Source organism: Salmo salar, chromosome 13, assembly GCF_965601325.2.
Source record: "Salmo salar chromosome 13, fSalSal1, whole genome shotgun sequence".
In the NCBI taxonomy this organism is placed as follows: domain Eukaryota; kingdom Metazoa; phylum Chordata; class Actinopteri; order Salmoniformes; family Salmonidae; genus Salmo; species Salmo salar.
In genome coordinates, this window is record NC_138303.1 from 33,865,687 (window position 1) to 33,889,463 (window position 23,777).

General features: G+C 45.7%; 1 protein-coding gene across 2 annotated transcripts in view; it reads right to left on the minus strand.

Moving 5' to 3' along the window:
• Nucleotides 1-23,777, minus strand: part of LOC106566890 (plexin-A1) — a 280,529-nt gene that overhangs the window by 239,755 nt on the left and 16,997 nt on the right. For both annotated transcript variants that reach the window (XM_014135443.3, XM_014135442.3), the window contains exon 2: nt 4,516-5,880. In XM_014135443.3, the coding sequence (XP_013990918.1) occupies nt 4,516-5,688 (1,173 nt within the window). In that variant the 5' untranslated portion in view covers nt 5,689-5,880. The remainder of the gene's footprint in view (nt 1-4,515; nt 5,881-23,777) is intronic.

The following is a 23,777-nucleotide window of genomic DNA, read 5'->3' on the forward strand; positions in this document are numbered from 1 at the left end:
CTATTATTGCACACAGAGTGAGTCCATGCAACTTATTATGTGACTTGTTAACACATTTTTCCTCCTGAACTTAGTTAGGCTTGACATAACAAAGGGGTTGAATATTTATAGACTCAAGATATTTCAGCTTTTCATTTTTTATTAATTAGTAAAAATGTTGAAAAACATATTTCCTCTTTTGACAATATGGGGTATTATGTGTAGGCCAGTGACAAAACAACTTAATTAAATCCATTTTAAATTCAGGCTGTAACAACACAATTTTGAAAAAGTCAAGGGGTGTGAATACTTTCTGAAGGCACTGTATAACACTATCCATGCCATGGGGGATGTGGGATGCACTGGAGAAATACCAACCATGATGAGGTTTAGGGCGAGACAATAGACCTGAAAACAATAGAGCAGCTTTGGCACAGAGGAAAGTCTTTGAACTATCAGACAGTGTCAAAGAGAATAACAAGTCATCCGCCCTGCAATCCCCGACCAAAGTGATCAGCGTTGATACATAATAATAAACACAATTATGCACTCAGTGTGAGGAGAGAGGAATGGGCCTGGGCTTTCTCTCATCCCTTCTCTGTTTCTTATTGGATGCTATTTTCCCTCAAATGTTCTCCCTGGCCCAGACCAAGGGGCCAGGGTTTCGGTCTAGAAGTACGGTTTCGACTGCTCCTACAGTTTTGCTTCGGTACTGCAGTTTAACTGCACCTGGCCCAGAAAGACAGTTTCTATAGACGGCCACATAGAGAAGTCAGAGTACAACATTTCTTATAAGACACTTTAATCATCACCTTTGTGCACAAAACATCCATTCAATTATTCAAATAATTTGTCACTGGGGCAGATTCTTTCGCCATCACTCACCTGTGGCTGTCCTACACTCGAAGATATCAACATTTTATATTCATCCAATGTCTGCCATGTTTTCTGATGACGTGATGGCGTTGTCGCTGCACGCGCTGCTCCCTGTGCTCACTAAGTGCTGGTGCACACGTGATGTTGGTCCGTATAAACCGGATCCAACCCGGATATAGACGGTTCATGAATCGGCGTGTGTGAACGTTAGTAGATTACCTTGAAAACAACGGGCAGACATGTTGACCGCAGTCTCCAGTTCTTACTATACTTCAGTGGCCCAGACAATGAACACACATTTGGTGGGAGTCTTGTTTATACACAGAGCAAAGGAATGCTGTTATGCATCCCAATGCTTCTCCTTCACAGCCCTAGAAGACGTGACACAGCTCCACACATCACCAAAGAATGCAGGCTTTACTGGTGGTGGCTCTGGTGAGTTCATTGCCGCTGCTATTTTGCTATTTTATGTATTTTGAGGACATGCTGAAAGGCTCATTAGCAATGCTAAAACTGTTGTCTTTATGGACACAATACACAGCTTTGCAAATGAGCCCGCAGCTGGCAAGAAAGGTGACCCGTAACTTTCGGACTTTAAGTACTTCATTACAATGGACTGGCTGTAAACTGGAAAGGAGGAGGAGTTTGAGTGAGCTAATAAAATCAGCAGCCGGCCACTTGGAGCCATTTTGGAATAGCTCCCTTCAAGATGGCGACGGCCATGATGCCCATATCAAGCTGTCATTAGTAGAGACAATATTACGGCTGTCATTGCAGCGCATGACAAGCAGGCAGCAACCTAACACTCCAGTCATCTGTCTGTCAGTGTACTGATCTACAGGCTGAAACTATGTGCTTGAACTGCAGCTTGTCAGCTGACTTCATTATGAATCTATCAGCGATATGTTCCAACTGGAAGTGACAAAACATGTCGGAATCTATGACAGATAGTTAAAATGGTGGTCAAGACCCTCATTATGGGTGTAAATGTCTTTGTGTAAAATCATCTCTGAGCTCTGATCATCAATACAGTAATACAGTCCAAGGTCATGCTAACGACCTGGAGAGGCTGTCTGGCTGTATAAAATCATCGTTATATCCCCATGACACACCCTTGATCAATCACAAGCACCAGAGCAGATGGTAATAAAGGACAATCATGTAATGTATCTCATTTACATATCATGCATAGTCTTATATAGTGACTCAGTCATGGTGGGCAGAAGAGAGACATCAAGTGTACAGTCTGACCAGCCTTACTCTGCCTGCCTGCCTGCCTGCCTGCCTGCCTGCCTGCCTGCCTGCCTGCCTGCCTGCCTGCCTGCCTGCCTGTCTGTCTGCCTGCCTGTCTGTCTGTCTGTCTGTCTGTCTGTCTGTCTGTCTGTCTGTCTGTCTGTCTGTCCGTCTGTCTGTCATATGCCTCTGTGTGCATCTCTCCCACTCTCTCCCTCTCCCTCCCTCTCACCCTGTCTCCCTCTCTCCATCTGTCCCTGTTTCTATTGCATTTGTTCCAATAGATATTCCAGCGCTGTGTTGGCGCATCCTGTGCATGCTTTAAGCCACTGTGGTTTTGGAGAGAAGGTGACATGAATTGTGTGTATGTGGTGTTAGTGAGGCCGAGGGGCTTCTGATTTGAGGGGGATTGTTATCGAGCACAATTGAATGACAGAAGGTGAGGACAGGGCTACCTCTTAAATTGCAACCTATTCCTTACATAGTGCACTACTTTTGACGACTACTTATGCACATCAAAGGAAATAGGGTGCCATTTCAGACGCAGTCCAGGTGAATAATGTACGAGCTGGACGAAGGGACGTCGGCAGTGTGTGTGTCGATGGAGGAGCCTCGTCGGAGGGAGGGAGAAAGGGAGGGAGCGTAATCCTTTCATCTGCGCCAGTCAGGCATGCTGCCGTCGTTACCTCAGTAGATTGCCCCCGGCCTGCCATTAGAATAGCCACGGTTATTACCATTAATACACGCTAGAGAGCTGTCTGCTCACTGTCTGCCAAGCACCAATCACAGAGAGAAGACGCCCCCACTACTCCGCTCTCTTCTCCTCTCCACGGCCGTGGTAGGCTAGAGAGAGAGAGGGAGAAAGAGAGGGGGTGGGGGAGGGAGAGAGAGAGAGAGAGCGAGAGAGAAAAAGAAAGATACAGAGAGAGAATACCCCACCCATGTCCACGACACAGAGCCAGGCCCAGGGAGACGAGAGCTGCTTCAAGGCACTGTTAAACCCTGCTTTAGAAAAATACTTCTATCTCACACCAATCATTTAACCTCACATCTATCTGTCCTTGTACATTGCTAGCCTGGCCCTAGCCTGGCCCTAGCCTGGCCCTAGCCTGGCCCTAGCCTGGCCCTAGCCTGGCCCTAGTCTGGCCCTAGCCTGGCCCTAGCAGAGGAAAACATATTAGGGAGACTATATAGGATTGCAACATGAGAAATGGCAGACTGACACTACCAAATCAAATTAAATTAAATTAAATTGTATTGGTTGCGTACACAAATTTGCAGATGTTATCGCAGATGCAGCGAAATGCTTATGTTTCTAACAGTGCAGTAATACCTAGCAATAAAAAATAGACATATAATAAAAATTAAGAAATTAAGAAATATCAGAACGAGCAATGTCATAGACTGGAAAAATAATGTATACTGTATTTATACTGTACATATAATGAATGATGTGTTCTATATGTAAACATTATCAAAGTGACCCATGTTCAATAGATGTTCAAGCCACGGGAGCTCTCAGGAGATTCCTGTGTTCTGCGTATTTCCCCTGGCCTGTGAGAGGAGGAGAGGAAGCCTGCCTGCCTTTATGCCTAGCCTGGGTGATTAGGGCATCAAACATGCATGCTCACACTCCCCCTCCCTGTGCCGACCTTCCCTCTGCCCCAGCCCCGGCTCCAACCCCAGCGCCTGCAGCCTCCAGGCCAGGAGTCCCGTGGGGACAGGGGTGACATGCTAGGCCACAGACGACAGCCTCAGGACTATATAAATCAATTAGAGCCAGAAGAACTGGAAGACTCCCAGCAAACAGAGTGACGGCCCGCACATCCCACACACCGGCCTAATGATGTGGCAACACACAGCTAAGGTGGACAGGGGAGAGGGCTGCATTCGCATCCATAAAGAGACAGGAGGAGAGAGAGGATAGAGTGGGATGCTGGGAGAGGAGAGAGAGGGGGAGGAAAGGGCGGATATAGGGAGGGTCAGAGGAAGAAAAAAAACAGACATCTCCACAGATATGTCTGCGATCTGAAAAGGCCTATGAGGTTAGCTGCTTCCGCTGTGACTCAGTTGATTGACTTGAGTTATTTGGATAGAGTTCTAACTCCAATGTTGTGGATGTGTGAGTCAGTGAGTGTGTCTAATTGAGATCTAGCTGGGATGAGTAGGCCCCCACAGACGGCAGCTCTCAGGAGGGCTGAATGTCTGCTCTCTCTACTCTCTACTCCCTACCCTCCACCTCCCTGCCTGCAGCACATATGCTCCAGTCCCCAGGGACAGACCAGAAGGAGCCTCTCTCTCACACACACTGGATTTAGGAAGATAGAAACGGAAGCATCACCCAGAAAGAGGTGCTTTACCAAAATACACCCACTTCATCATCACGATAACTATCATTCATTCACACACAGTGAAAGTTGGACGTACTGAGTTGATGCAGGCTAGTTCCTTGTTGAGCAGCCAGGGCAATGACAGTTTCCCCTCTCCTCTGTAGCAGGACTGGATACGCTCCTTGATCTTCTCCTTGATGCGGCGCAGGGTGAACAGGCACAGGGCTGATTCCTTGGGGGGCTTGGCCCGGTTCTTCTGGCCCTGGGCGAACACCGTGAACAGCACCTCCTCGTGCTCTGAGATGCCCAGCGAGTGCGCCAGCTTGGTCCCGGGTCGGCTGAGGTAGGCGTCCTGCACCAGGCGGTACTCCACCCCGTCCTTGGTGCAGCCGATGGGGAACTCCACGTAAGAGTAGAACTTAGGGTCGTCCACGCAGAGACGGACGATCTTAGAGGTGAAGAACTGCTCCCCGCTAGCGTCGGGCGAGGTGAGCTGGGTATCCAGCTGTAGGGTCAGATAGTAGACAAACTGTTCGCTGCTGAAGCCATAGATGTAGTAGATGTCGAAGGCGGGGAACTTGGAGAGCGTGTCCGAGGGGATCTTGAGCTGCGAGGAGACAAACTCGTCCTGATAGACGAAGCTGAACATGTCGGCATTCTCCTCGTTGGCCATCAGCTTGCGGCTGGAGAGCGTGGGGAAGTACTCTGACTTGCCGTCGATGGGTGTGCCCACAAACAGCTTGCCAGCCCCTCCCCCGCCCCCGGCCGCGTCTCCACCGATGACTACCCCAGACATGGTGCCAGCCTCGGCCACGCTGGACAGGTAGTGCTCCTTACGGTGGTGCGGCTCGCCCAGCTTGAACAGGTCGTCCAACCGAAGGAACTGGCAGATGCCTTGGGAGGTGCTGCCACAGGCGATCAGGCGGTTCTGACCGTAGTCCAGCAGCAGCAGCTTGTTGACGTTACTGGTCTGGGCCAGTTCATGGGGGCAGGACTGGACACCAGGAGGGGGGTAACACTTCTCATTGTCCACCACAGGGCCTGTCACGTGGTTGCGGAGCTTGGTCAAGTTGCTGGACAGCTTGAAGATCCAGTTGACGGCTCCCAGGTACACCTCACCTGTCTTGTTGTGGACCACCAGGTGTGTGAGCCCCCCCTCTGGAGGGGAGAATGTCCTGAGGTCGCTGGGAATGGTGGCTAACACCCCCGACAACAGGAGGAGGAAGGGTAGGAGAGGGCCTCCCAGGGCTGGGGTGGGGTGGCAGATCATGTTGGGCTTTGGTAGGTGAGGAGAGGTTCCTGAGTGTGTGTGCGTTCTTCTTCCTCTACTGAAGCTGTGGCTGTCCTACACCCGGCTGAAGGAAGGAAGGGATGGTGGTGTAGCTCTGGCCTGGCGTCCTCTGGGCTCTGTGTCTCTGCTCTGTCGTCTATAACATCGTCCCCAGAGCCTCGGCCGCCAGCCCTGCGAACAGAAGGAAAAAAAACACATTAGGAGACAGGACCAGGGAACGCTCTCTCCATATCGATTGGCTAGGGTTTTAAAAGCTCTGCCAGCCACACAGAGCGGTGAGGGCAAAAACTAGTCATAACACATAAACATTCATTAATTACAGTAGGGCTTTAAGGGGAATCCTATACAACATTTAATGAGCATGTCAGGCTGCCAGTCAGAGCTATCACTAACTCAACACAGAGCATTAGGCTACATTAAGCATTAAGCATTTCACTGTACCGCGTGCACGTGACCAATAAACTTTGATTGAATTTGACAGACCATGGTGTGTGCTCATTTCTATTCTACACACACTGACTTCATCATCATCATCACCTGCAGCACTGGAGCAGGCGGACACAGCAATTGCAAGATACAGCTAGAAAGACATCCACTACTGGCTACTGGGATAGGAAAGTTCACCCAATCACAATAAAGAATGACTTAGGTAAAGGTAAAGTGCCTTTATACTCAAACATAGAGAATTCTCAATGCTGTCAGTATGGCCTGAATATAGAGGGGGCCGACTTTGGGGGCCGACTTTGTAAGAATACACGTTCATGTTTTCTATTGCGCTACTGTGTAATAGATGAAGCTAACACTATAATAGGATCAGGATGAGAAATGAAATATTACATTGGAAATGAAGAACTAGGGTTGCAAAGGGAGAGTATATTACTGGTAACTTTAAGTTTTCCAGTAAACTACCAGAATTCTGGTAACTTTCATGTTTTTTTTTTATTTTATCACATGACTAGTGGCCTTTTTGGGTACTTCAGATTTTCACAGGTGTCTGTAATTATCTCTGGCCCTCTGTAGCCTTATCGGATGTAAAATATATCAAATAATAAAATATGATGATTTTACAATATAAAATAGAATGACAAAACTGTAAAACATTATCTTAAATATAAACCATCAACTTAAAGAATACCATTGATGTTTAATATGAGGTTTCCCACATTAAATATCTTTATTATTTTTTTATACACTTTTATTTATTTTACTATGTCAATATGTCTTTGTTGTAAATGTTTTGGTGCCCAACTGGTGGCAGTTGTGAAAAGAGTGACTACTGTAGTTGGAAGAGTTGCTGACTTGATAGAAGTAATGCCATTGCTGATTAGTTGCTTTTTTCATGAAGTTAACTATTTTCTCTTGAACCATATGGTCTATCCACTAGAAACTCATGCACAATATGAACACAGATATAATAAATGAATAATATATATGAATATATATATATATTTTTTTAAAGTTATTCAAGTATAAATTACCAAAGTTACCATAGATTGCCATAAATGACCTTTTAATTACCTACATTAATTCCAGTAACTTTGTTAAATGACCAGTAGCTTAGCTATGAAGAACAAAACAAAGAGGTTGACCGCACCACTCAGACCTCAAGGAGCTGCTTTAGGAGACCCTGTTACGTTCCCTCTCTCTCAACCCTCTCTTTCATCCTTCAGCCTCTCTCTCACACTCCAGGCCCAGACAGACAGTTAATGACTGCTTTCAACTCCCAGTCCCTGTCTTACATCAGCCATCATGATCTGCTATATGAACCCACTGTTCTCCAGCCCATCAAGACAATGGGCACGCTGTGTGATGGCTGCCGTTGGTGTTTGAGTCACAAAACCCACCATGGTCTCAACTCTCAACTCATTCACCACGCCATGCCACACTCACTGATGTAAATTAGAGCAATGAAAGGCTTCAGATCACACACGCATACACTCATATTCACACACACAAGCATGAATGCGTACCCATTATAATCACAGATCTGTGACTCAACACACAGAGGCAATGGATCGAGTGCACTAGTCTGAGATATTTCTCTGTAAATGGAGACATCAAAATGATATTATATATATCACAGGTCAATCTATCAGGTGCACAACTATGACAACGTTCTGTCACTGTGACAAAAAAATAAACAATGAAAATGCCACACTTAAACTCATTTGACATTGTCCCTGAACCGTGATTGAATCTGAAAACTGAATATGTCAGTGCTTTAACTGAATTGGGACAAAAAACAATGGAAAACATTGAGTGAAAAGCAACTGTTTCATGTCTCGCAAAGAGATCAGCTATCTAGAATATGAATTCGATTAACGACAGGAATGTTACTATTAAGATGTTGTAAGAGAAACAAGAGGGTCTGGATGAGAGACAGAGATAGAAGAAAGGACGGAAGAGAGAGAAGTTGAGTGGAAGAGGGATGGAAAAGGAGAAAACAGCATAGGAACTGAGTGGTCGTTACTCTTTATGGCAAAACAATTCCTTTTCCATCCCCGAGAGACGAAGGATGTTGATGATGGCTGCTCTTAGCCAGTCAGCCAGTCAGTCAGTTATTTAGTCAGCCAGCCAGCCAGTCAGTCAGAAATGCACCTGAACTCACAGGGCTGTCCATGGCAGAGGAAATGCAAGGCAGAATAAATGAATCAATGGGTTTGGCTGCAGAGAGCAGAGCAGAGTGGTTAGCAGAGGAAGACTGAGGCAGGTTATGTTGTGGACGGACGGACGGACGGCTCGGCTGGGCTCGGCTCAACCTGCCTCCTCGGATAATGGCCCCTGAGCCACAGCGCCAACACTGATTTATTGCTTGTGGCATATCAATTACAGCACCGGCCACAAAACTGGGGCCTCATACTTAAGCAAATTTATACACACTGCATCTTTAACATGGAGGTCACATCGGAGTCTGTGTGAGAGAGGCAAGCCACAGGCAACAGCAGTAACACACCGCATATGATTTATCATTTCTATGATTTTATTTGGATCCCCATTAGCTATTGAAGAAGCAGCAGATATTCTTCCTGGGTCCACACAAAACATAGAACATGACAAAATACTCCACACTAATGGGCAGGAACAGCAGCACAAATGTACACCAAGAACACTATGACTAAAAAACCATACGGCCAATTTAAAAAAGAACAAGAAACAATATTAAAAATAGTGTGTGTGTGTGTCTCTTCACAGTCCACGTTGTTCCTTGATGTGTTGTTTTATCTGTTTTTAAAACTGATTTTATTGCCTGCCTGATGAGTTACCTATAGCATAGACATCTATCCATCCTGTTCTGTCTATCGATGCTTCACAGATATGTAAACACACGTATGTATGCACACGCATACAGTATGCACTCCCAAGCAACAGTATAAACATTAAGGCTACAGCTTTGTGTATTCAGTGAAACATATACATACAGTCTGTTTCTCTAACAGGATGTACTAACATAGATGCACTAACATAGACACACATGGAGGTGTAGGGTAAAGGTGCACTCAAGTCAACATTCTGACCCTCTCACATACATATTCCGAAATGAGGTTCTATGGCAGAATAGGTCCTGGCGATATGGTCAAAATATAATATCACAATATTTTTCATATTTTTGATGGTATGACAGTATTTTATGTTTTTGAATAATACATGTTCTTTATGAGTAGTGCACGACATACATTCTGAGTGATTTCAGTGGGACTTTCCCCCATTCTGATTGTTTTATACTGTTCAATGAAACTTCAAGCTAAAATTATTTTCAGCATTTTCATACATTTTTGCATTTCCTGCACTCATTTCCAGACTGCCACGTAGGGCTGCACGATAAGAGTAAAACATCTAGGCCTTATTTTTAACCAAATATTCCAATTGCAATTTGACTTGCGATTTATATTAAAACACCTTAGTGAACTGTTAGAATCATGGAACTATAATGATTATTCAAATGCTATAGTTAGAATATAATAGCGGGCCATTTGAATACAGTGCTGTTTGACATGACAACTAATGAAAAGGCCAGGGAGGAGTTATTGTGACAGGGTAGGACCAAAGTTTTGGTCAGTGTTTCCTAGGGGGCCCTATAATCTTTGGCTACATTCAAATGTTTTCTCTTAGCTACTTCATGTAGCTAACATATTCATGCTTTGCCTTTTTTCCCGCTTTGATTAAGAAGATACTGTTCCACAAACAGCTGTCTTAGCTAACTATGTTTGCACTGACTCAGTACATTTTTGATCTAGCTAGCTAGCCAGCTAACTAGTGATTAGCAGCTAACACAATTTAGCCACAACTTGCTAAAAAAATACAAACTAGCTGTTTGGAGACAGTAAGAAACACAAAGTGTAATCATTATAGAACGGTTGTGGATGTATATTAAGAAGTATAATTATTATAGAACATTTGTGGATGTATATTAAGAAGTGTAATTATTATAGATCGGTTGTGGATGTATATTAAGAAGTATAATTGTTATAGAACATTTGTGGATGTATATTAAGAAGTGTAATCATTATAGATCGGTTGTGGATGTATATTAAGAAGTATAATTATTATAGAACATTTGTGGATGTATATTAAGAAGTGTAATAATTATAGAACATTTGTGGATGTATATTAAGAAGCAAAGTGGAAAGTGGAAACAGCATTATTGAAATCAACATCTTGTAAACCACATTTATGAACAGAACACAACTATTTTCTTAGGTTTTGCCTGAATATATTATATTGAAAAAGTGTTTTAATGGCTAGATTACTAATCTACTCCCTTCTCTGAAAATCCCACCCCCAATAACTAATTGACAGGTATGAAACCCTACCAATCCCAGCAACGTCATACAACAACAACAAAAATGTCGAGCTATTCATATACATCCTGCATATTTTGTTATTGTGTAGGCCTAATTTGATGAATAGAAACAAAGAACAGCACTGCATACATACTGTAATTGCATTTTGGTTCTTAAAACCACAAATTTCATACAAAAATCATTCTACTGTAGCCTACCACAAAGAAAAGCACTGCAGTTATCTGCTAATGTCGATCACTAGCAGGACTACTGTTTATATTGATGGCTGTCAGCCCTATGACTTGATGTACTAGCTAGCTCATTGTATTCACTAGACCTGTGTGTCATTGTCATCCATGTGGAGTTTATACGTTCAATGTTGTTTTTTTATGCTCCTTTGCTTCAAAACCAATTGCCCTTTGGGACAATCAAGTTGAACATGAACTACCTAGAGTATCTTGCCTTTTTAAGATGAGAGAAAATACATTTGAACAAATCTGCAAATCTGCAGTTACATGACTAGGCTACTATAAATTATTTTCCAATCATTTTTATTATGAGGAATAAGAGCTGTGTAGTCTCAGCAGGCACACTACTTGAGTGTTCTGATTTTCCTCCAACATGGACTTTTTTGAGCACCATTGTTTGTAGTGCTGGCACCATGAAAATGTTTCAAATGAACTTGTCTCATCAGCACACATATTTGATGCAACGAGGGTAGAAATTGCTTATTTGGTCGATATTAGGCCTACTTACCAAGCCAAGCAGAGCTGTTTTATCGACATAGAAATATCCTGTGCTTTTTTATTTTGCGCATAGGTGCATACAAACACAGCTTGGCTACATTGTAACTGTGAAGTGGCCTCTGATGTGCTCTCATATGAAGCTCAGCTAGGACTGTTACTTCTGTGACTGAATGAAAACATTTCAATGTGATTTAACCGATTGATGTTGGGAAAATAGATGGTAAGAAATGCAGAATGGTGTTAAATGCCCGTAAACAGCTTGGGGATTGTAACGATGTGTGCTGAGAATCGGGTATCAAGTCCAGGGAGTGAGTGTTTTAATAAATAAACACAACATAAAACAAAACAAGAAACACGAACAACGCACAGACTTAACACTGGAACAGAAACAAGCCTGGGGAAGGAGCCAAAGGGAGTGACATATATAGGGCAAGTAACCAAGGAGGTGATGGAGTCCAGGTGAGTCTGATGATGCGCAGGTGCGTGTAACGATGGTGGCAGGTGTGCTCCATAACGAGCAGCCTGACGACCTAGTGGCCGGAGAGGGAGCACACATGACAGGGATCAAAATGTATTTTACAGATTTAATCATATAATATTAGGCCTACTGATTATTTCTCAGTAGCTACTTGCGAGCTACCGAACATGCAGCTTTCTGCAAAGGTGCAAACTTTGTCAGGCTGATGGAAGGCTCCTCAGAGTCAGAGTCTGCCTTACAGTGAAGCCTAATCAGACATGTCTGTGCTCATCCTGGTTCTAACAGGTAGGGTGTCCTGGTGTACACTGCTCAAATGATATGGAACAACACACCCTGAGTGCATCAGACATGAAACAACCATACAAATGTAACAACAGCACAACAGAATAGATAAACCGTTTTCTTTTGCAGGGGCCTTGTCATTTTAAAGACCAGTGTTGCAGCTAGTGCTTTGAACCAAAACGGTGACGCACAGAGCAAAGCAAAACTTTCAAGTGGTCAAAGCCATTCATCTTGAGGCGATGGGGGAGAGGGTGCAAAATGCAATCTGTTAATTATATCATATATAAATTGGACATATCTATTTTAATACAGACAATGACAAATGACCCAATGGATCATGATAATTCTCTGGTAAGAAGTGGGGGGTGCACCCCTATTTTGAAAGTGGGGGTGCAGCTGCTCCATTTGCTCAATTAATAACTGTGCCCCTTGTGTGACCGGGGGCGGGGCTAGGTCTGTGTGGAAAACAGCATGGCGTGAGAGAGAGGGAGCGGAGACAGACAACTCAGGTTGCGGAGTAAACTATAAAAATGGACGGTACACAAGGCAGAGTAGCATATCACATTTAAAAAACCAAACATGAAACACCATTATAGAAGGTAAAGTAAAAACCCAAACTTGTCCATGCATCAATACAGGTATATAGTCAAATACGTTATACTGCCAAGCCCTTTGGCAGATGAGAACATGTTAAGCCAGATACTTCAACAAGATAGGACTTCTATTTAGAATGATTCTACAAGGCCTACAGAGAGGGAACAAATAGTTCAAATCATGTTCACCTCACACTACTCTGGTGGCATTATACAGGCTTCTGGAGTGAAGGAGGGATGGATGGAGTGACAGAGAGAGGAGGGATGGATGGAGTGACGAGAGAGAGGAGGGATGGATGGAGTGAAAGAGAGAGAGGAGGGATGGATGGAGTGAAAGAGAGGGAGAGGAGGGATGGATGGATGGAGTGACAGAGAGAGAGGAGGGATGGATGGAGTGAAAGAGAGAGAGGAGGGATGGATGGAGTGAAAGAGAGAGAGGAGGGATGGATGGAGTGAAAGAGAGAGAGGAGGGATGGATGGAGTGAAAGAGAGAGAGGAGGGATGGATGGAGTGAAAGAGAGAGAGGAGGGATGGATGGAGTGAAAGAGAGGGAGAGGAGGGATGGATGGATGGATGGAGTGAAAGAGAGGGATGGATGGAGTGAAAGAGAGGGAGGAGGGATGGATGGAGTGACAGAGAGAGAGGAGGGATGGATGGAGTGAAAGAGAGGGAGGAGGGATGGATGGAGTGACAGAGAGGGAGGAGGGATGGATGGATGGAGTGAAAGAGAGAGAGGAGGGATGGATGGAGTGACAGAGAGAGAGGAGGGATGGATGGAGTGAAAGAGAGAGAGGAGGGATGGATGGATGGAGTGAAAGAGAGAGAGGAGGGATGGATGGAGTGACAGAGAGAGAGGAGGGATGGATGGAGTGAAAGAGAGAGAGGAGGGATGGATGGATGGAGTGAAAGAGAGAGAGGAGGGATGGATGGAGTGAAAGAGAGAGAGGAGGGATGGATGGAGTGAAAGAGAGGGAGGAGGGATGGATGGAGTGAAAGAGAGAGAGGAGGGATGGATGGATGGAGTGAAAGAGAGAGAGGAGGGATGGATGGAGTGACAGAGAGAGAGGAGGGATGGATGGAGTGAAAGAGAGAGAGGAGGGATGGATGGAGTGAAAGAGAGAGAGGAGGGATGGATGGAGTGAAAGAGAGAGAGGAGGGATGGATGGATGGAGTGAAAGAGAGAGAGGAGGGATGGATGGATGGAGTGAAAGAGAGAGAGGAGGGATGGATGGAGTGAAAGAGAGAGAGGAGGGATGGATGGAGTGAAAGAGAGAGAGGAGGGATGGATGGAGTGAAAGAGAGAGAGGAGGGATGGATGGAGTGACAGAGAGAGAGAAGGGATGGATGGATGGAGTGACAGAGAGAGAGGAGGGATGGATGGATGGAGTGAAAGAGAGAGAGGAGGGATGGATGGATGGAGTGACAGAGAGAGAGGAGGGATGGATGGAGTGAAAGAGAGAGAGGAGGGATGGATGGAGTGAAAGAGAGAGAGGAGGGATGGATGGAGTGAAAGAGAGAGAGGAGGGATGGATGGATGGAGTGAAAGAGAGAGAAGAGGGATGGATGGAGTGACAGAGAGAGAGGAGGGATGGATGGAGTGACAGAGAGAGAGGAGGGATGGATGGATGGAGTGACAGAGAGAGAGGAGGGATGGATGGAGTGAAAGAGAGAGAGGAGGGATGGATGGATGGAGTGAAAGAGAGAGAGGAGGGATGGATGGAGTGAAAGAGAGAGAGGAGGGATGGATGGATGGAGTGACAGAGAGAGAGGAGGGATGGATGGAGTGAAAGAGAGAGAGGAGGGATGGATGGAGTGACAGAGAGAGAGGAGGGATGGATGGAGTGAAAGAGAGAGAGGAGGGATGGATGGAGTGAAAGAGAGAGAGGAGGGATGGATGGAGTGAAAGAGAGAGAGGAGGGATGGATGGAGTGAAAGAGAGGGAGAGGAGGGATGGATGGATGGAGTGACAGAGAGAGAGGAGGGATGGATGGAGTGAAAGAGAGGGAGGAGGGATGGATGGAGTGAAAGAGAGAGAGGATGGATGGATGGAGTGAAAGAGAGAGAGGAAGGATGGATGGAGTGAAAGAGAGAGAGGAGGGATGGATGGAGTGACAGAGAGAGAGGAGGGATGGATGGAGTGAAAGACAGAGAGGAGGGGGATTGAGGAAAGGACAGAGTGAGATTGGTCAGAAAACATTGCCAGCTTCCCAGCTGCAATACTAATATGAATACAGGGCCAAGCCTCTCAATCCAGCCCAGAAAAATCCATCATAACAGGAGATTGTTTCCGATGAGAAGGCAGAATCACCATATCAGCAGCAACACAAGTCAATCTGGCATGAAAGTCCTAAAGTAACGAGTGCAGTGGTTTAGCAGGATGAGGTCGGGCCAGAGACTTAACCAGGGCAGGGACGGGGGAAGGCAGGAAGACGGGCAGGCAGACAGAGAGGCAGGCCGGCAGGGATGCCGGCAGGGAGGGAGGCAGAAAGGCAGGGAGGGAGGGAGACCGGCAGGGAGGGAGGCAGAAAGGCAGGGAGGGAGGGAGGGAGACCGGCAGGGAGGGAGGCAGGCAGGGAGGGATGCAGAAAGGCAGGCAGGGAGGCAGAAAGGCAGGGAGGGAGGGAGACCGGCAGGGAGGGAGACCGGCAGGGAGGGAGGCAGAAAGGCAGGGAGGGAGGGAGACCGGCAGGGAGGGAGACCGGCAGGGAGGGAGGCAGAAAGGCAGGGAGGGAGGGAGACCGGCAGGGAGGGAGGCAGAAAGGCAGGGAGAGAGGGAGACCGGCAGGGAGGGAGGCAGAAAGGCAGGGAGGGAGGGAGACCGGCAGGGAGGGAGGCAGAAAGGCAGGGAGGGAGGGAGACCGGCAGGGAGGGAGGCAGGCAGGGAGGGAGGGAGACCGGCAGGGAGGGAGGCAGAAAGGCAGGGAGGGAGGGAGGGGGTCTTCACTGGACAATAAAAAGCTGACAGGGACATAGAGAGCAAACAAAATACAACTGCCAAATCTGCAATTATTCATATTTTTTGGTAATTTTTACCCCTTTTTCCCCCCAATTAGTAGTTACAGCCTTGTCCCGTCGCTGCAACTCCCAAATGGACTTGGGAGAGGTGAAGGTCGAGAGCCATGCGTCCTCCGAAACACGGCCCTGCCAAGCCGCACTGCTCGCTTAACCCGGAAGCCACCTGCACCAATGTGTTGGAAGAAACACCGTAAAACTGGCAACTGAGGTCAGCGTGGATGCACAGGAGTAGCTAGAGCGCGATGGGACAAAGACATCCCAGCCGGCCAAACCCTCATCTAACCCGAACAACGCTGGGCCAATTCATGGGTCTCCCGGACGCAGCTGGCTGCAACACAGCCTGGGATCAAACTTGGGTCTGTAGTGACCCCTATAGCACTGCAATGCAGTGTCTTAGACCGCTGCGCCACTCGGGAGGACAACAAATCTGCAATTTGAGAGATAAGGAATGATGTTCCTTTCCCAACAGTTTACATATTTGTGTTGAAAACGTTCAACGTTAAGGTTTAAATTCCCCTAAGTGGGAATATTTAACAGGATGAAGAGGCAGATAGTGTGCCGTTATTGGGTTCATGTTCAGTGTGCCGTTATTGGGTTCATGTTCAGTGTGCCGTTATTGGGTTCATGTTCAGTGTGCCGTTATTGGGTTCATGTTCAGTGTGCCGTTATTGGGTTCATGTTCAGTGTGCCGTTATTGGGTTCATGTTCAGTGTGCCGTTATTGGGTTCATGTTCAGTGTGCCGTTATTGGGTTCATGTTCAGTGTGCCGTTATTGGGTTCATGTTCAGTGTGCCGTTATTGGGTTCATGTTCAGTGTGCCGACATTGGGTTCATTTACGTGTATGTTTTGATAAGGTTTATAGAGTGTCTTGTTGAGGTGGAACAGATTGATATCTCTGTTAGGGGGGGAGGGGGGGGGGGCTGATTGCTGACTGAGGCCATAAGGGCATGGGGCCATACGGCTGTTAATAGTAAGGCTGTGTGGCTGACTGTGTGGCTGGCTGTGGCTGACTGTGTGGCTGACTGTGTGGCTGGCTGTGTGGCTGACTGTGTGGCTGGCTGTGTGGCTGACTGTGTGGCTGGCTGTGTGGCTGGCTGGCTGTGTGGCTGACTGTGTGGCTGGCTGTGTGGCTGGCTGTGTGGCTGGCTGTGTGGCTGACTGTGTGGCTGACTGTGGCTGGCTGTGTGGCTGGCTGTGTGGCTGACTGTGTGGCTGGCTGTGTGGCTGGCTGTGGCTGACTGTGTGGCTGACTGTGGCTGACTGTGTGGCTGACTGTGTGGCTGGCTGTGGCTGACTGTGTGGCTGACTGTGTGGCTGACTGTGGCTGACTGTGTGGCTGACTGTGTGGCTGACTTTGTGGCTGACTGTGTGGCTGCTGCTGTGGTCCAGTGTGCCTCTGCTCGCCATGCAAGGCACTGATTAGAACACTGCACTCCATTTATACTGTACTACATTCCATGCCTGACACAGTGACCTCACTGACAGCTGCCTACACACACACACACACACACACACACACACACACACACACACACACACTTGTGTTTTTTCTGGGTCAAACAGGATTAGCGTGGACAAGCAGCTCTGCCCCGTCAAGGATACAATGACTCAATGGCAGTTCAATTCAGTTGGCCACTGAAGAAGCCAGACGGCTAGGCCTCTCCATCCTGTACACGCTGTGTCACACACTCACACACACATCCAAAACACACAGGAACAGCTTCATGGGGTAACAGGTGCAGCTTACCAGACACAGTCCCTCACAGTGATAAAAGGCAGGGGGTTCTGCCAGAATCAGTATCTTAGAGTAACTATGTACAGTATTCATTCCAATCCTCCTGAGTTGAGGGATTTAAAAGGATCAAATATCCTGTCCCAGACTGGACTCATGACCTCACGTCCACTACCAGTACATACCAAACACAGAACACTACATACCAAACACAGAACACTACATACCAAACACAGAACACTACAGAACAAACACAGAACACTACATACCAAACACAGAACACTACATACCAAACACAGAACACTAAATACCAAACACAGAACACTACATACCAAACACAGAACACTACATACCAAACACAGAACACTACATACCAAAAACAGAACACTACAGAACACTACAGAACAAACACAGAACACTACAGAACAAACACAGAACACTACAGAACAAACACAGAACACTACATACCAAACACAGAACACTACATACCAAACACAGAACACTACATACCAAAAACAGAACACTACAGAACACTACAGAACAAACACAGAACACTACAGAACAAACACAGAACACTACATACCAAACACAGAACACTACATACCAAACACAGAACATTACAGACCAAACACAGAACACTACATACCAAACACAGAACACTACATACCAAACACAGAACACTACAGAACAAACACAGAACACTACAGAACAAACACAGAACACTACAGAACAAACACAGAACACTACATACCAAACACAGAACACTACATACCAAACACAGAACACTACAGAACAAACACAGAACACTACATACCAAACACAGAACACTACAGAACAAACACAGAACACTACATACCAAACACAGAACACGACATACCAAACACAGAACACTACATACCAAACACAGAACACTACAGACCAAACACAGAACACTACATACCAAACACAGAACACTACATACCAAAAACAGAACACTACAGAACAAAACACAGAACACTACAGAACAAACACAGAACACTACAGAACAAACACAGAACACTACATACCAAACACAGAACACTACATACCAAACACAGAACACTACATACCAAAAACAGAACACTACAGAACAAACACAGAACACTACATACCAAACACAGAACACTACATACCAAACACAGAACACTACATACCAAACACAGAACACTACAGACCAAACACAGAACACTACATACCAAACACAGAACACTACATACCAAACACAGAACACTACATACCAAACACAGAACACTACAGAACAAACACAGAACACTACATACCAAACACAGAACACTACATACCAAACACAGAACACTACATACCAAACACAGAACACTACATACCAAACACAGAACACTACATACCAAACACAGAACACTACATACCAAACACAGAACACTACATACCAAACACAGAACACTACAGAACACTACAGAACAAACACAGAACACTACAGAACAAACACAGAACACTACATACCAAACACAGAACACTACAGAACAAACACAGAACACTACATACCAAACACAGAACACTACATACCAAACACAGAACACTACAGAACACTACAGAACAAACACAGAACACTACAGAACACTACAGAACACTACAGAACACTACATACCAAACACAGAACACTACATACCAAACACAGAACACTACAGAACACTACAGAACACTACAGAACACTACATACCAAACACAGAACACTACATACCAAACACAGAACACTACAGAACAAACACAGAACACTACAGAACAAACACAGAACACTACATACCAAACACAGAACACTACATACCAAACACAGAACACTACATACCAAACACAGAACACTACAGACCAAACACAAACTCACCCATGACCTCCTTTTCCAGTTCTTTCAAGTCTCCAATCAAATAAATGCTGAGAGTGCTGGATTGGAGAGGACTGGGGCAAATGCTAGAAGTGACGTATCCTAGCCCATCTGGAGCTGACGTTTACTAGCCTTAATACCGGTGGCAAAGCACTCCTAAAAACACAGCAAACTGTGTGCCTCCATGAAGATTGCAGTGCCATAGTAAACTCAAGGCACTCCAAGGAGAAAGATATAAAAGACAATCACCAGCTCCTTTTAATCTGCTGTAAAGGAGACTGCCTAGCCTGGCTATTTGGCCTGGCTCTTAAAAGCCGCGGTCGCCTGACCTGCCAGTAAAGGTAGAGTCCAGTGCGTGGGCTATGTCACTGCAGGAAGAACAGCAGCACAGCACTGCAACAACAGGAGGGGCTAGAAACAACCAACGAGACACTGAGAAGGGGACAGAATAGATCAAACATTCTAGAAACCAACAGTGTAACACTTGCATTGTCTGACCCACACTGTCCTCCACACCATACAGCATGCATTAATGTTGTTCCCAAATATGTGATGTCACTGTTATGTTCCCTAATAACAAAGGAGTAGAGTGAGTCTGTGAGGTATAGCCATAAAGCAACCACCCTCACGCAGAACAGATAGTGCCAACACTCTCTTCTCATCTTATAGGGTCGTCTAATAGGTTTATGACAATGACCTCATTTTACAGCAGGTGTTATAGCGCCACAACACTCATAAACATGGTTTCAATTGCACTGACTGAACTCCAAACTAAGACAAATGCCCGTATTCTTCCCTAAAGGCTGGGTATCTATCCAGTTTCCATTTGTCAGAAGTATGGCAGTGCTCTCTCTCTCTCTCTTTCTTTTTACCCTCTCTCTTTCTTTCTCTAGCTCCCTCTCTCTCTCGCTTTCTCTCTCTCCCTCTCCTTTTTACCCCCTCTCTCTCTCTCCCTTTCTGTCTCTCCCTCTCCTTTTTACCCTCTCTCTTTCTTTCTCTAGCTCCATCTTTCTCTCCCCCTCTCTCCCTTTCTCTCTCTCGCTTTCTCTCTCTCCCTCTCCTTTTTACCCCCTCTCTCTCTCTCCCTTTCTCTCTCTCCCTCTCCTTTTTACCCTCTCTCTCCCTTTCTCTCTCTCCCTCTTTCTTTTTACCCTCTCTCTTTTCCTCTTTCTTTCTTTCTCTCTCTCCCTTTCTCTCTCTTTCTCTCCCTCTCTTTCTCCCTGGTAGAAGAGGAAAGCGATCCCTGATACAGGCTGAGAGCCTCCTCTCGACCGAGCAGTACAAGCCTAAAAGGACCTACTCATTTTCTTAAATAACACAATTGCCACACTGCAGTTTGAAGCCAGTTTAGATTATCTACGGCGAATTCCATGATAAAATCCAGCATTTCAGGGCATTTTGAAGCACTTAAAATACTTAAGTGATTGTAGCTCCAGGGTCCTCTTTAGCGTACAGTCAAATAGAGCGGTTTCAAATCCCAGAACAGGGCCTGTGAGGGCAGCAGACTGCTTCCTGCTTTTCTAGGTCTGTCAGCACACATTCCTACTGCACAGCATCATCATGCTCTGTGCATACTCCCTCCACTGGCCTATTTACTTAAGTGTGTGTGTGTGTGTGTGTGTGTGTGTGTGTGTGTGTGTGTGTGTGTGTGTGTGTGTGTGTGTGTGTGTGTGTGTGTGTGTGTGTGTGTGTGTGTGTGTGTGTGTGCGCAGATGTATGGGTTTGTGTATATGTATGTGTTTTGACACTGAGTGAACTGATCTCTGACCAGCACTAGCTGTCTGATGACAGGACAAAGAACACATTATACTTACACACACACACACACACACACACACACACACACACACACACACACACACACACACACACACACACACACACACACACACACACACACACACACACACACACACACACACACACACACACACACACACACACACAGAGAGAGAGAGAACATGATGAGTAGGGCTGTGGCGGTCATGACATTTTGTCAGCCGGTTATTGTCATGCAAAATACTGCCGGTCTCACTGTAATTGACCGTTAATTAACATAAACACGTTTAGAATATCCAGGTCTCCATAAACATGTTTAGAATATCCAGGTCTCCATAAACATGTTTAGAATATCCAGGTCTCCATAAACATGTTTAGAATATCCAGGTCTCCATAAACATGTTTAGAATATCCAGGTCTCCATAAAAATGTTTAGAATATCCAGGTCTCCATAAACATGTTTAGAATATCCAGTCTCCATAAACATGTTTAGAATATCCAGGTCTCCATAAACATGTTTAGAATATACAGGGCTCCATAAACATGTTTAGAATATCCAGGTCTCCATAAACATGTTTAGAATATCCAGGTCTCCATAAACATGTTTAGAATATCCAGGTCTCCATAAACATGTTTAGAATATCCAGGTCTCCATAAACATGTTTAGAATATCCAGGTCTCCATAAACATGTTTAGAATATTCAGGTCTCCACACATCAACCACATTCTCTTTCTCTCTCTCTCTCTGCAAGACACGGGATATTCTGCCCAAACTCTATGCCATGGGGGCTCCAACCTTGTTCCTGCAGCTAACCAGTGCTTCATTTGGGAAACCAGGTGAAATCTGTTGGGGAACATCGATATTAACATGTTTTCTCAACATATTTCACTGAACTGTTGACAGCCCCCCTGCGCGCTGGCGAAAGGAATAAAGGAGAGAGAGAGGAGGAGATGGAAACACATGGTAGTGAGATATTCTATATAGCTAATGGGAATGTGGCACCCAATTGATTAGGAAAATATACAAAAAATCCCTATTACTAGGCTGAACAAAATCAAATACGAATTTAATAATTGTAGGCTAACTGTAAACCGCCCTGCACGATCAATGAACCAACAGCATGGCTTCGGGCTATATGTTCTCTCCCAGACACATGGATAAACATTTTAGAGCGTAGCATAAGGTAACCAGTCCAGCCAGTATGCATGATAATACAGTCCACACTCAAAGGTGATTACTCAAATGTGTTTAATGTTGGAGTATAGGCTAGACCAATGTATGTACCAAAGACACCTTAAATCACTTTTGTTTTATGTTTCTCTGCCATCTGTAATAGACTAGATATTGCATAATGGCACAATCCTCATTTGAATTCTGTTTTGTGATTTCGGGCTTGGGTTCATAAGCCTATGCGTATGCATAAGCTGTAATATGCATATGGTTGGTTTGAATGAATCATCACCTTAGAAATTGCTGTCCATTTCGTTGAAACAACATCCACAACGACCATGTTTTACACTGTTTCAACCTGCTGTTAAAATGGATCATCACAGTGAGGTGAGTTTTAAAAGCATGAAACTGTTTTGATGATAAGTGTTGGACCTGCCTGACAGGCTACAGGGAGGGAGTCAGTAGACCTGTCTGGCAGGCTACAGGGAGGGAGACAGTAGACCTGTCTGACTGGCTACAGGGAGGGAGTCAGTAGACCTGTCTGGCAGGCTACAGGGAGGGAGACAGTAGACCTGTCTGACTGGCTACAGGGAGGGAGACAGTAGACCTGTCTGACAGGCTACAGGGAGGGAGACAGTAGACCTGTCTGACAGGCTACAGGGAGGGAGACAGTAGACCTGTCTGACAGGCTACAGGGAGGGAGACAGTAGACCTGTCTGACAGGCTACAGGGAGGGAGACAGTAGACCTGTCTGACAGGCTACAGCAGCACAGATCAGTTACGACCAGTAGCTGCCTTTAAGACCCAGGCACGGAGAGGAGGAGGAAACAACGGAAGACACCCACTGAGGGTAGGAGGGGTTACCAGTCAACTGTAGATGTATTCATGCAGAAAGGTAGCCTGCGAACTTGCCACACCGAGCCAATGTTGTTGTTGTGTTTTTATCAATTCCCTGTGAAATAGCACATCATTAGCTTGGTTACGTGTATGTTTAGCTATCATTCCACTCTTTGCCACTCCTTGTCATTCTAAACATCTGTGTCATGCAGTATGTCACAGAGTACAAGGAGTGGAATGTTAGCTAAACAGACTGGTACCCAGGCTAGCACATCACAAGGCTCCCTGGAATGTCTCCCTGCCTCTCCTCCCGTAGATTATAATGCCTCTCCTATCCATCGTAAAGTCACACACGATTCAAACAGGATATTAGGATTCAAGTTCTAGCTCAACAACTCAGAGATGAGTGTCATGCTTGATTAAATGCTACCACTTGAGGTGAGCAGACACACACACACACACACACACACACACACACACACACACACACACACACACACACACACACACACACACACACACACACACACACACACACACACACACACACAGGGATAGACACACACACAGAGATAGACACACACACACACACACACACACACAGGGATAGACACACACACACACACAGAGATAGACACACACACACACACAGAGATAGACACACACACACACACACACACACACACACACACACACACACACACACACCACACACACACACACACACACACACACACACACACACACACACACACACACGCACACACACACACACACGCA